The sequence below is a fragment of the Chaetura pelagica genome, unplaced genomic scaffold (genome assembly GCF_000747805.2).
Source record: "Chaetura pelagica isolate M959 unplaced genomic scaffold, ChaPel_1.0 scaffold69, whole genome shotgun sequence".
Lineage (NCBI taxonomy): Eukaryota > Metazoa > Chordata > Aves > Apodiformes > Apodidae > Chaetura > Chaetura pelagica.
In genome coordinates, this window is record NW_009970724.1 from 7,506,550 (window position 1) to 7,521,108 (window position 14,559).

Here is a 14,559-nt window from a genome sequence, read left to right on the forward strand (position 1 = left end):
GCTGGAGAAGAGGCAGGATGGTGGGGTGATGTGGTGTGCCCAAAGCAGAGGTACAGGGAGCCTTCCCCTGGGTCCCAGTGGGCAGCTCTGTTGTTCCTTCAGGCCACATTTCATCACCAACCTCAGCCCCAGGAAGATGAATTTCAAGCAGTTTGTTTGAAAATACAGTAAACACATGGACCTTTAACATTAATTGTTTGGATGCAAATGGTTTCTTTTCAATAGCTTTCTAGTTCCTTAGCGTGGGATTAATGTTTAAGTAACAGCATCATTTGTTTGTATTTCTTACTTCAGAATGATGATAGTTCATCCTGTGAAAATCCATTACAATCAACAGAACAAAAACTAACCCAACATGTTTGAAAAAGTGGCAGCATGTGATACTTTTTGCCATACTTTCAAATAGCCAGCATCCAAAGTGGTTTTTTCAACAACAAAAAAAATTGACAGTGCAAACACAGAGCAAGATACCAAAAACAAAATGTCAGAATAGTTCAGACATTATTTCACTCCATGTACAATGTGTGTGAGAATACACAGATAAGGATGGAACATCAACCTCTTGGGAATTAGGAGTTGCTAATTCCGGCCCTTATCATCTCAGTTCCCCCTTAGTCTAATCTCACTTTTCCAGACTTGGTGCCCTGTCTCCGGGCTCTCTTTTAGTCCTCTTCTGGTTAGGTGATGAAGTGAAGCAGGTTCATTATCTGTGATCTGTGATGCCAGCACTGGCAGTGCCAGTGTGAGGTGCTCCCGGACGTGCACTGAAAATGAAGTGTTCAGCTGCTGAGATCAAAGGACACATGCAAAACCACAGATTCCACAGGTTTATAAATTAGCCAGCTGTGGGTAGCTGTTCATGCTGCAGTAAAAAGTACATCAGCAATACACAGGCAAAATTTTGGAGCATGGGAGTCTGGAAAGTTTAAAATAGACCACAAGTTTTGTAGTGTTCACAGTCCAATAATGTTCCCCTAAGCTTATTTCTAAAAGTGGTTTGAACAGTTGTCAGCTAGATCTTAATTGAAATTTCATTTTGAAGTAGGCAGGTTTTTCCTTATGGTCATTTCAGGGGTCCCACCCCACCCACAAACACTCCTACTGCTACTTTCCTCTTCCTTTTTCTCTCTGGTGTGCTGTTCATACCCTGCCCCCACGAACCCATGCATTCTGGATATTAATTGCCAGTCCAGCACCCAGGTGGACAGCTATGGTCATTCCCCTAAAACAAGTGATGGATGACAGTGATGGCTTCAATGTGTGGCAACATGATTGAGTAACTACTTCTGGAAGAATAAAATAGCAGAGGGTTTGACTTCTAGTGAGTAACACCTGTAGCTTGGCAAACAGCCCTTTCAAGTTGTGGTCTCCTACCTACAGCACATGAAGCAGAAGTGATGCTGCATCTCTTCTTGCATGAAGGTCAGCAAGGTGTGGGGACAGCCCTCTGGGCTCTGCTGGACACAGGCTGGCTGGTGTCAGTGGGTAATACCGAGTGTTGCCCTTCCAGTCAGCAGCTTTCCTGACAGATGGGCCCAAGGCCATCTTGTCACGGCAGGGTGTGGTGGTGGGAGCTGCTGGGCTTTGTCTCCTTGAGGGATGGATCCTAGCAGACCTGCCACCGGTGAAGTAAAGGCAGAGCCTGCCTGCTCTCCATCTCACTCAGCGTGCTTTCTTTAACTGCAGTGTCTCCACCAACTGTGCCTTGAGAGCTGAGGTGCGGCACAGTGGTTTTCACTGGTGGCAGAGCACTCACGAGCAGCCTGCCTTCTGATTCAGCTGAGAGCTGGTGTCAGTCCACACAGTTACACACCATAAAATTAATTACTTTATTAGAATCTGCTTTAAAATAGCAGCTGTCACCTAGCAGTAGCTGGAGCATGGGGCCTGGTGGCTGCTAGAAGCCAAGAGCAATTCTGTTTGGGGTTGTACCAGAGGGGTTACTTCTCTGAGTATTATTAGTGTGGGATTTTTTTGTAAAGCATCTCTCAATATGAAAGATGAATACAGCTCCATAAGGGGAGTCCCAAAGTGCTGGCCCACCTGGTGCTGTGAGCCGTGTCTGACCAGGTCCCCTCGAGTGCTGCTGCAAGGCAGGTCACAGAAGTTCAGTGGACATGGATCTCCAGAGAGCAGGTGACAGCACCTGCTTGAAAAGCATTAAGCTGAGGCTGGTCCCCAGGGCTTTGCTGCCCATGCCATGACATCTACCACCTCCAAAGAGCCCCAGCAGCCAGCAGTGCCAGCCTGAGCACACTGTGCCGTAGCTGGGGAACGCTGGTCTGTTGGGTTGCCAGCGCTGGTGGAGTTAGGACAGTTCCAGCTGCAGCTGGAAACTGCTTGTCACTGTCTCTGTACCTGCTCGCACAGAGGTCCTGCTGACACAGCACTGGTGGTGGAGGTTCAGCCACTGTCTGGCAGCCCCGGCTGCACCACTCAGCCCTGGGGGCACCAGTGTTACAAAGGTGCTCCCTGCCCAGAAACCCCCAAGCTGCCTGCCCGAGAGTCCCCTGAGCCACCAGTGGACAGGAAGTTAATTAACAGTTATTAAGACTAATTAGTTGTCAATACTGTTCTCTCTCACCTGGATCTATTTATTTTCCTTAACCCTTTTAAGTCATTGTGTCTCACTCCTGGTCAGTAATGCGTTAACTGATGCCTTTAGTCAGTTTTTCTGCTGGAGTGAAAACTGCAGCTTCCTTGTATATGGATTCCAGTATTTCATCTTACTATCAATATATTCATTTTCACTCGTCGACTTTTCTGTATTTCCTAGAAATTTTAAATAGTAATAAAACCCCCTGCTAATTTCTCCCCCCTAAGTTCTGTTTCTGTTGGTGTGTTTTTTGGGGTTTTGGTTTTTTTTTAATTTAATCTGGCAAACTCTCAGTTCTTTTCTGCAGAACTGCTTAGCAGCCAGTACAACTTCTTTTCATCCAAGTTCCTTTTTTTTTTTCCTTCTGGCAGCTGAATACCAGAGGATTTATCTCATGTACCATTTTCTTTTCTCTAGAGACTGAGGATTATTAGAAATGCATGAGAGAAGAAAGAGAATGAGTTTTGATTTTTATTGAAAAAAATTATCCAATATTTAGAATTCAGTATTTCCTAAAGTGGGTTAGAATAGTATTTAACATAAATCAGATTCTATATTTCAGCTATGATGTATTGTGCCATTAAATAGTACTTTGAATGTGCATGAACTGAAATTGGTACTGATGTCTTAGTTTTCACCAGCTGAAATGTCAAATTCCTTTTCTTCTATCTCCTTGTTATAAGAATCTACAGTAGATGAATGTAGTATCACAGAGATTGCTCTAATTTGGGTTGCAGTGTGACTTTTTAGCATCCTTGTTTTGATTTGTTAAAATTCATGATCAACTGAGTCACTTTATTTTGCACAGACCTGGTTTGTGCATGGTTATAAATGAGTCTGGTAGTGGTGTGGCTTTGGGTGTAGCAGTGGGAAAGAGCTGGACTCCAGCCACTGCCAGGATCGGGTTTTCAGGATTGCTCTGAACCACATGGACCTGCTGTGTCTTTCCTGGGGCCTCAGAGCTGCTGCTAATAAATGTCCTTTTGGTCACTGAACAGGCCAGAATAGAAAAGAAGCTAGAGGGAAGAATTTTGTGTCATTCTGTTCTGCAGATACCAGCAGCGCTGGTAAGACTGGGCTTCTCTGTGCTTCTTTCCAGTGTTTTCTCTTTATTACTAGAGCAGCAGAGGGAGAAGCAGTAGGGTTTCTCCAGCAGACACTGGAAAATGGTTATCCCACTTCTTCACATCCAATCTCCATTTAAAGCTTCTTGTGAATATCTTTTTTCCTGAAGTTAAAAAATATTGTCTGTCATTAGACATTGTTGGTTTATTTACCATTATTATGTGCAGTATCATTGCCATCATTCATTCAGTAATATTGTTGGGTTTTTTTAACAATTAAAGAAAAGTGTAAGTGGCAGGCAGATTTTAATGTCTGGAGTCTTGGGCTGCAAACCTTTCACCCTCATAAATGGGTTTTCTAGCATGGCTCAGAGAGGCATGTAGATCTTCTGCTTGGCCCATTAACCAGGGTAACTGTGTGCACTCTACTAAGAAGGAGTCACACTATGCGAACAGCAGCCTCTGAAGGGATCAGAGCAGCATGTATTTGTGGTGCCAGAAACTATCAGCCTTAATCTTAATTCCCCACACATCACTTAGAATAAATAAAACAAATATATAATACAGCAAAGGCCCCTAAAAATATGGAGGGAAGCCTGTCAAATGCAGCAGCCAAATTAATTTATAGTCCTGAAAGCTGTCCCTGCACAGTGATTTGCAAGATAGTTTCCAGTCCTGTCTACTGCAGTACTGGCTGAAATCCACAGTTGCTTAGACATCTAACCAGCAAGGTCTGGATCTCCAGTGTTTTGGTACATATGAGCACTCTTGTTTTCTCAAAGAGTCTCCACTGTAGGAAACATGACTGTTTCTTACCTGACACTGGAATTGTCTGTATTTTTGGAAAAACATTACAAATAGGACCCTTAGAGGCTGTGGCATCTTGAAAAGGAACCCTCATGACATTATTAAAAGGGGAAGGGGGGCAAGAAAATGTCAGACCCTTGTGATTTTAAAGCAATCTGTTGATGTGTGTTCTGGTGTATATCGGTGGCATTCCAGTCAGTTAACTGGTGTCCAAACCTGAGCCAACAGCAGTATATGTGTTACAGAGCTTGGAGCAGGACTGTTGCATGGCAACTGGTTATCTAACATTTGTATTAGCATACTCCTTTAAGAATTTTCTAGTGTGTTCAATGCATGATAAAAACCCTATTTTTTTAAAGCTTACCAGCAGCTATTGCCAGCTACCTGCATTTTATGTGGCAGTAAAAAAGAGGAGGGTAATTCCTTACCAATGACTGAAATGCATGTGGCATGGAAGAGAGATCAGTGTGTGATGTTCTTCAACTCAGGCTGAAGCCTGTTTCCATAGGCAGTGCTGGGAGCTGCCAGTGGAGGGTTTCCTCTCCCTGGCTGAAGCTGAAGGAGTGCTGGGCATGTACTTAAACCTGCACAGGGCACCTCTAATTTATGAGATCTATTTTTGCCACCAGTATTTCTAAAAGAGAAGCAGAAGGCAACAAAGCTTTGGCCCAGCAGCCATCCAGGCTGTTCTCTGATGTCAAGGTAAATCCTCCCTGATGAGCATTTGCAAGCCAGGCACATAAAAATCAGAAGTGTGGCTCCTGGCTGTGTGTAATTTAGTCATGAATGCTGCATTCCTTTGCCACCACTGCAGCAATTCAGGCCTGTTGGTGTGACTCCAACCTGGCTGTGTGAAGTCAGGCTTGCACTGCCATCGTCTTCACTGATGGTCTTTTAATTTGTATGTGCTGCAGAGGAGAGCCTGCCTTCCTCTGGGGGATCGCCAGCTGTGTGAGAGGTGTGTCTGATTTAATCTAACATTGTGGCATGCATCCTGGGGGCAGCTTTTAGAAGGACAAGAGGCTGAGAGAGATTCTCCTGCCTGGCCAAGTAGTACTTAAAGCAACACAGAAGGGTTGCAGGAGCAGAGAGGAGAAGGAAGCAAGTGTTAAGCTTTTATGCTACTCACTCAGAAAACTGCAAAGTTCCAGCCCAGCTACTAACCAAAGCATGTTTACAGACATCACTGTGTGCCTTTGGGGACTGTGGTGCCTCCTGAGGATCAGCTGGGCAAGCAGAGGCATAGCAGTCCCTGAGAAGGTTTCAAACTGAGCATCTTTCCATGCAAGTATGGCCAGAGTAGTGGGATTCAATTATGAATTAATGGGCTGTCTGTAGGCTTGCCATAAGTTGCAGCCGTTAGGGTCTAAATCCTTCTCTGCCAGATCCCAGGCTCTGAATTAATCCCTTAAGTCCCTGGGCAGCATATCAGCAAGTGTGTGCTTATCATTTAGCCTGCACACAGCTGGATGGCACCAAACCCACACTAACAGATCCCAGTGCAAAACTGAACCAGGATTATAGACTCTTCCAACATTAGATTGTGGTGAGTATTTATTAAAGGACAAATTTTGAAAATTGCCCATGGGAGTATTTTTGTTCCATTGCCATGTGAATTTATCTTTCCATCGTAAGTTACTAGGGAGTCTCAGTACTGGTTTGATCTCAGGGATTCAGTTACACTGTGCGCTGTAGGCTTTAAAATCAGTTGCTTTGCCTGTACACGCTTATATGTTAGCTGATTTTTCAGAGGAGGTGATGATGTAAGCCGTGACATCTGAGGTGAAGATAAAGCCCTTGATCTGCTTGTCGTTTTGGTTAGCTAAATCACTTTAGCAACTTGCACTCATAACGTGGTAGATTTAAGCCAGAAGTGAGTATGCACACAAATATTCCAAAGCATCCCTGAAACCACTATGAATAAAGTGGAACTTAATGGAATATGATAGCTAAAAGGACCTGTGAAATTTGAGCACAGGACAAGCATTTTAGCCAGACCTTTGAGATGAAGGCTAGCGTCTATAAAGCTGAATGTCTCTATCTACAGAACAGGCTGATTTTCAGGGATTCAGAAAGCTTTCCTAACCCATCAGATACGATGGCAATCAATGCAGAGAGGGATTTGCCTGCTTGCATGGATAGGACCCCGTCCTACTCTCCCTTCCTCACAAGAGCTGCAGGGGAGCAGCACAAGCATCCCTCTACTGGGATGGGGTGTCATAGGAACCACTGGGAACTTTTTTGCCACATCCTGAGAGTTGAATTTCCAGAGCAGGTTTTTTCAGACCTTGCAGAAGTACTTGCTCTTGCAGAAGTACTTGCTCACACAGAGTGAGGGCTACTGGCTGCAGGAAGCTGAGTGCTGGCCTTGCTCTTTTGCAGGAGGATGATTCCCGTGACCGAGTTCCGTCAGTTCTCGGAGCAGCAGCCGGCGTTCAGGGTGCTGAAGCCCTGGTGGGATGTGTTCACAGACTATCTCTCCGTCGCCATGCTGATGATCGGTGTGTTCGGGTGCACGTTACAGGTAAATCAAACAGGGTAAAGGAAAGGAAGGTGCTCCCAGGGTGCTGAAAGAACACCACAAACGAGGAAGATCCTTGGATGGATGGTGTCATGTCTTGTTTTATCTGTTGGGTTCATCATGAACAAAGCACAAATTAAAGCTGTTTAGGTAGCAACATCAAATAGACAGACCAGACTTTTACCAGCTGTAACTCAGCAGAGTTGCACTAGAGTCAGTGGAGCAGTGCCAGCTAAGATAAGAACTGTTGGTTTGGCTTGTGTCTGCATGCCTGTTTTCACCGCAGTTTGGCATGATAAAACAGATTATTGACTTAAGTTCTTATTTATTAATATTTTTCTGTGTAGTAGTTTGAAAAATGTGATTTTGTGATTTCTGTTTTTCTCTATTTGGCAAATGTTAATTTTCTTTCTGCCTTTATGCTTCAAACAGAAGAGATTTGAAATTAATGTACTTATTTTATCACCACCCACAACTGAAGTTATGCCTCTTTCATTCCAAAGCATCTCTGAGGATGTTTACATGTAAATAATTGACACTACTGTCAGTCACTGTTAGTCACATTTTGCTAAAGAGCCAAAAGCTGAAAAGAATGAAAAGTACTGTTTGGGATGGACTCCACAAAAATAGAAAATTGTAGTACTAGTTCAAACATGGATCTCACATTTCTTGGCATGACTTAGAAATGGAGCTAAGAGGACACCACAGAGCTCTTATTTCAAGGGAATCTGCTCACTTACATGGCCCAAGATTTTCACATACTATGTCCAAGATGTTGCATGTAATCAACTATAATTTTGCCTGTATTCTCTGTTCTAAAGTATTTTCAATTGAAAAGTTAAAATGTCCATGTTTAAAAATGTCTTCATATAGGGCTGAATTTTGCTTCAGTGGCAAACAAAAGCACACAAAGCAGGATGTCTGTAATTTTTAAAGTTACCTGCTTGGTTGGAAGAAACACAGTGGAAAATAATGTGTAGAATCACTGCAAATAATAGGCTTTTTTAATTTGAAATTATTCCAAGTTATTATTCGGGGCATGAATCCAGGGTGTAAGGGTGTATATCAGAATAGCAGTTACAGACAAAGATGAAGGGCAGGAGTTTTTGACGTGTCAACGGTTACAGCACTGATACTGTTCAAGACACATCTCAGCATCTCTCCACACCTGGGGGGATCATCAAGGAGGATCTGATGTTGGTAGCTCTTGTTGTATACACTATATTTAGTGCTTTCAACAACCAAGATGTGATAGAATACATCTACATTACACACTCATTCTTAGTTTGGGCTAATCCCAGTCAGTCATTCAGGGCAAACAACAGAGTTCCTTGGTTTATCACATAGATTAGCATTTTAAATTCAGACCTTGCATTATAGACAGACTCAGGAGCAGAAGGATAGAGCAACCTTCTTCCCCCCAGATGTGTGGTAGGAGGACTCTATGTATATGTCCAACAAACTGAATAAAAACTACGTCCATGCACACAAGCACACAAATGCTGTCAGTTCTTCATCATCACTAACTCTCTTTATTAAGACTGAAGATTAATAATATCCCAACATAGGTATGCCCACATTAGCTCTTTGTCAGCCATTTTTGGTGTGATAAGACATCACAGTGTGAACATACAGCCACATGAATGCAGTTATGCTGCTTTCAAGCCTAAGCTGGCTATCTCTGAACATTCTGTAGTCAGGGTAAATAGACCTGGCAAGAACAGTCTCTGGGGAAAGAGGTGGAGGAGATCCCTGGTCTTTTCTGGAAGCATTACCCACATTTTTCCCATTTCTGGATTATCTCAATACTTTCTTACTCACATTGGGGAAACCTAACCATAGATTAAAAGGGGTGACCTAGTTCTTGGCATGTCGAGCAAGTGTCTTTTTGGGAATAATAGCAATAATAGCACAGCCTGTGGGGCCAAGTACCAGGCTGTGGGATGGAATGACTGACAGCTGGAGGAACTCCAAGGACAACTACCCATTGGTACTGCCACCATTGTTTGTACATTAGTTTAAAAGATATCTTTTTGTGTGTTTCAGGTCATGCAAGACAAGATAATATGCCTTCCAAAGCGCATACAGCCTTGCCAGAACCAATCTAATAATTCAAATGTGTTTGACACAATTCCAGATACAACCCCTCTTCCTCCAGCCAAGCCATCCACCCCTCCAGCTACAGTTGAAATGAAAGGACTGAAGACTGATTTGGACCTTCAGCAATATAGCTTTATAAATCAGGTGTGCTATGAACGCGCCCTGCACTGGTATGCCAAGTACTTCCCTTACCTTGTCCTTATACACACACTCGTCTTTATGCTGTGTAGTAACTTCTGGTTCAAATTTCCTGGATCAAGCTCCAAAATTGAACACTTCATTTCAATACTTGGGAAGTGTTTTGATTCTCCCTGGACAACTAGAGCATTATCTGAAGTGTCTGGAGAAGACTCTGAAGAGAAAGATAACAGGAAGAACAACATAAACAAGTCTGCTACTATCCAGCCAAACACTGAAGGCACTTTGGTCAAGACACAGTCTTTAAAATCAATCCCTGAGAAGTTAGTTGTGGATAAGGGAACTCCTGGAGCGCTAGATAAGAAAGAAGGTGAACAGGCCAAAGCACTGTTTGAAAAGGTGAAGAAATTTAGACTGCATGTTGAGGAGGGTGATATACTCTATGTCATGTACGTTCGCCAGACTGTACTTAAGGTAATTAAATTCCTTATTATTATTGTTTACAACACAACACTTGTCTCAGAAGTTAATTTTACAGTAGTCTGTAACGTTGATATTGAAGACATGACAGGATACAAGAATTTTTGCTGTAATCACACAATGGCACATCTGTTCTCTAAGCTTTCTTACTGCTACCTGTGCTTTGTAAGCATCTATGGCCTCACATGCCTTTATACACTGTACTGGCTGTTCTACCGGTCCCTGAAAGAATATTCTTTTGAATACGTTCGGCAAGAGACAGGAATCGATGATATCCCGGATGTCAAGAATGACTTTGCTTTTATGCTGCATATGATAGATCAGTATGATCCTCTCTATTCCAAGCGGTTTGCTGTCTTCCTGTCTGAAGTCAGTGAAAATAAGCTGAAACAGCTGAACCTAAACAATGAGTGGACTGCAGATAAACTGCGGCAGAGGCTACAGACAAACTCCCATAGTCATTTGGAGCTACAGCTTTTCATGCTGTCTGGACTACCAGACACAGTTTTTGAAATTACTGAGCTGCAGTCATTAAAACTTGAAATAATTAATAACGTAATGATACCAGCAACCATTGCACAGTTGGACAATCTCCAGGAGCTCTCATTGCACCAGTGCTCTGTAAAGATCCACAGCGCTGCTTTGGCATTTCTGAAGGAGAATCTCAAGATCTTGAGCGTCAAGTTTGATGACATCAGAGAACTTCCACACTGGATGTATGGCCTCAGGAATTTGGAAGAGCTCTATTTAATTGGCTCCCTAAGTCACGATATTTCCAAAAACATTACGCTGGAGTCTTTTCGGGACCTTAAAAGCCTTAAAGTTCTTTACATAAAAAGTAATTTGTCAAAAATCCCACAATCTGCAGTTGATGTTTCTGGTCACCTGCAAAAATTGTGCATCCATAATGATGGCACTAAGTTAGTGATGCTCAACAACCTGAAGAAGATGGTCAACCTAACACAGCTGGAGTTGGTTCATTGTGATTTAGAGCGCATACCTCATGCAGTCTTCAGCCTTCTCAGTCTTCAGGAATTGGATCTAAAGGAAAACAACCTCAAATCCATTGAAGAAATTGTAAGTTTTCAACATCTGAGAAAACTGACAGTCCTAAAGCTGTGGTACAACAGTATAACCTACATCCCAGAGCATATAAAGAAACTGACTAGTCTTGAGCGGCTTTCCTTCAGCCATAACAAAATAGAGGTTCTTCCATCCCACCTATTCCTATGCAACAAAATCAGATATTTGGATTTGTCTTACAATGACATTCGATTTATCCCACCTGAAATAGGAGTTCTGCAAAGTTTACAGTACTTTTCCATTACTTGCAACAAAGTGGAGAGCGTGCCAGATGAACTATACTTCTGCAAAAAACTTAAGACTCTAAAAATTGGGAAAAATAACTTGTCAGTCCTTTCACCTAAAATTGGTAACTTGGTATTCCTCTCCTACTTGGATATTAAAGGCAATCACTTTGAAATCCTCCCACCTGAGCTTGGTGAATGTAGAGCTCTGAAGCGGACTGGTTTCACTGTAGAGGACACCTTGTTTGAAACGTTGCCTTCTGATGTCAGGGAACAAATGAAAGCTGAATAACTGATTTCCTCTCACTCCGTTTTACAGAAATAAGGCTTCAACCAAATATGCTGTAGAAAGTGCATACTCCAAATATACATTTGGTTTGTCATTATTTTTTTTCTTTTTCAAACAAATTCTTTCTGTACAAACAAATTTGGACTAAGGAGTACATATATTTTTAAATAAAATTTTCTTGTATTTTTTCACTGTTTTAAGGTATTTTTTTAAGTTTGTTTTGCCCTGAGAACAAGGGTGTCTGTAACTTAATTTTTACTGGTAAAAGTAAATTGTTTTATCTGCTGACTTTTTTTTCTTTGCCTAATCCCAACAGAGGAACTGTGTTTAAACTGTATGCTTTGGTTTGCTTAATTTGTAAAAATTATTATATTGTCTTCCTGGTTACTGCTAGTACTTAGGACGTGGTCTTCAACAAGTGGTGCTGCAGGTGTTGAATACCTTGTTTCCTCTTTTCTTCAGTGGCAGTAGAAGGTGTTCGACATCTAACAAGATCAAGTCTGGGTTGACCGTCCTTTTTTATTTATGATATGGTTTTCTCAGATGGTCAGTGCAAGTAGGAAAGGTTTTTTATGTATTTTTACAGGTCTGAAGGAGCAGGCAGAACTCCTTCAGGGATTTTTGGCAAGTTTAGTCTAGCTCTCCATTCACGCACAGTGCTGAGCAGGAGGCACTGACTGAAATGTCCCCTCTGATGTAGGAAGGTCACAGTAAGGTCGCAGTTCACAGGGACTCAGGACCAAAGTGACTGACATAGAAGATTTTCTAATGAGTGCAGAGGGATGTGGCTGCCTGTTTCCTTCTAACTTGAATGGAAGGGTTGCAGTGAACTCACTGTGCTGGAAACATGAACCCAGCGCGATTAAACACTATCTTGAAAAATCCCCTACCCATCTTCCACTAAACAACCTGTTCTGGAAGGGAGCAAGTGCCCTCTGCCCCCCTCAGTTCAGTTCCACCCTGGTATGCTTGGCACCTGGCAGGAACAGGATCCAGAAAAAGTGCAATCATGTTTAGTTTGTAAAGATTCTGACCAGGAAATAGGTTAATGCTCCTTAATTGAGCTTTGGTATCATGTAACCAAGCTCGGCACAGGAACATGTGCAGATTTGCAAAAATGAGATTAAATTAATACATTAGCTTCTCAAAAATGTCAGCCTACCAGAGGACAGTGATGAAGGCTGTGTTTTCATCTCCCAGCTAGTAATTAAATTGGAAATCATACAGTTGGAAGTCTGCTTTTTAAAAATAATGTAATGGTCTATAATGGTTGTGCATGAGGCTGGAAACTTTATCCTCGGAAGCCATGTTCAGTTGTTTATTTAATCCAGCCATTTGCTTTTTCCAGGCAAGTTTGGCAGGTATGTGATAACTCGTGTTGCTCACCAGCTAATTTAAGCTAATAAAAAATAACCATATGATAGTAAAATATTTTGCTGGGAGGAGAGCTCTTCATCCTATCCTACAACACGTATTTCAGTCAGATGCAGGCACTGGATAAATGCTTTGTAAGAATATCTAGGAATAAGTACTCTTTCTGTAGGAGGCAATGCTGTTTACAAATTGCAGAGGTTGAGTTGCTGATTGTTTAAAGTTATGTAAAATAATTGATGATTGTCAGCTGAGTTGCTCAAAATGTTTTCTAACTGCCATTGTGTTTCTTGAGCTATAGTTAATCCAAGTTCTTGAGTCTGGTACAAAAGCATACTGTTATTTTAAGAGTCTGACTTATAAAAAGGTGGGAGACAAACTAAAATTATTATTTTCTCATTAATCCAGGGTGTGCTATGCAATCTGGTATGTGGGCTTTCTACAGTACCATGTCAGACTTATTTTTTTTGCTTGGCTATGTTCTGGAGAAGATCCATGTGATTAATCAAAAATGGGTCAGGCATGAAGGAATCAAAGCAAGCTTTTTTAAAGGTGATTGATTTAGTTCTATTAAAGAGCTATAACTGATGTAGGTTTTGCAAGAGCTACTCTTCTTAGTTATGGAATGCAGTTATTTGAACAGCTTGGCAGTATATTCTAAATGTATCTAAATGTATTTCACTTTGATATAACGTGAGGGAGAGAAATGTTTCATTGCTCATAATAACCTAATCATGTAAACCAAAGTGCTGTTGTCCCTGATGAATGTAAACTGTTTAAAATGTTTAAGTAATTGGTGGAGCTGTATAGTTACTTTACTTAAGTTTGAAATACAGGATTACATTTAACGTTTTTTAAAAAAATCTTTATATTCCTAGATGTAGCATTTTAAATCCCTAATTTATTTTTGCGTCTACTGTTGTTTCATGTGTAGTTTGTGGCCTTTTTTCTAAACGAAAGTTATGCATCCCTCGTAACTGAAGGTTGGAGACTTGTTTTATGCCATTTTTGTAAATCCATCACTTAGGGGATGTGGGGTTTTTGTTTGTTACTGATTATACTTCTACCAGTGCAACCCCTCATGTGGACACAGTTACATGAGTATGAAGTGCCTTGTGCTGGTGTATCTTTATTCACCTAGATAGGAATAAACTATACCGGTCTAAGCACTTTCACACTAATAACTGTATCTTCTCCCAGGGTTTGGTCTGCTGAGGCAGCTTAGTCAATCTAACAGCTCACTGCTACCAAAAAGGGGCAGTTCCCCCCTCCTCCCATGCTCCTTATTCCTGGCAGCATGTTCCATGCTGCTTCTCTCGTACTTTTACTGGTCTGGTGCTGGTCTGATCCCTCCGCATGACAAACTTTTTAAGCCAGCAGAAAACTAAGCCAGTTATAAAAAGAGACTAATTTTCTGCTGGATCAGCTCTCCAAAGGATCAGATGGACACTAGGATGGGAGTAGCAAGGGGACAGGACTCTGCAGCCAGGGTCTGAGCAACTAGAAGGTGGGACAAGTCACTTTGGAGGTGCTGAGCTGCTAGGTCAGTTCATAACCTTGCCGAGCCACAAGCTTAGAGAGCCGTGCTGTTGTATCTGTAGCAGGGTTAGGCAGCATGGCTTTTGTGGGCAGACAATCCTCAGGCTCACAGTGAATGATAAAATATCACATTACTGTTAATTGCTTAAACTTAATGAAACAAACTCAGGTAGCTGCACTGTTGACTTTTCTAAACTTCTTACTGTCTAGTCTGTGGGGTGTGTTTTCCAAACTCATATTACAGTATTTTAGAAATGAGTCAGCTAAGAGAACGTTGTTTCCTAATTCTGTATGACATCCAGGAAAATATGTAAAAGTGCCATATTTACTCAGTGATTCATGTACTG

General features: G+C 41.9%; 1 protein-coding gene across 1 annotated transcript; it reads left to right on the plus strand.

The window, feature by feature from the left end:
- The first annotated feature begins 6,853 nt into the window (after nucleotides 1–6,853).
- On the plus strand, nucleotides 6,854–11,490 carry LRRC8C (leucine rich repeat containing 8 family, member C). The gene is made up of 2 exons (XM_010006614.1): nucleotides 6,854–6,991; nucleotides 9,035–11,490. Exons 1-2 carry the CDS (start codon nucleotides 6,854–6,856, stop codon nucleotides 11,303–11,305), a joined length of 2,409 nt encoding a protein of 802 aa, XP_010004916.1. The 3' UTR covers nucleotides 11,306–11,490.
- Nucleotides 11,491–14,559: the final 3,069 nt, after the last annotated feature.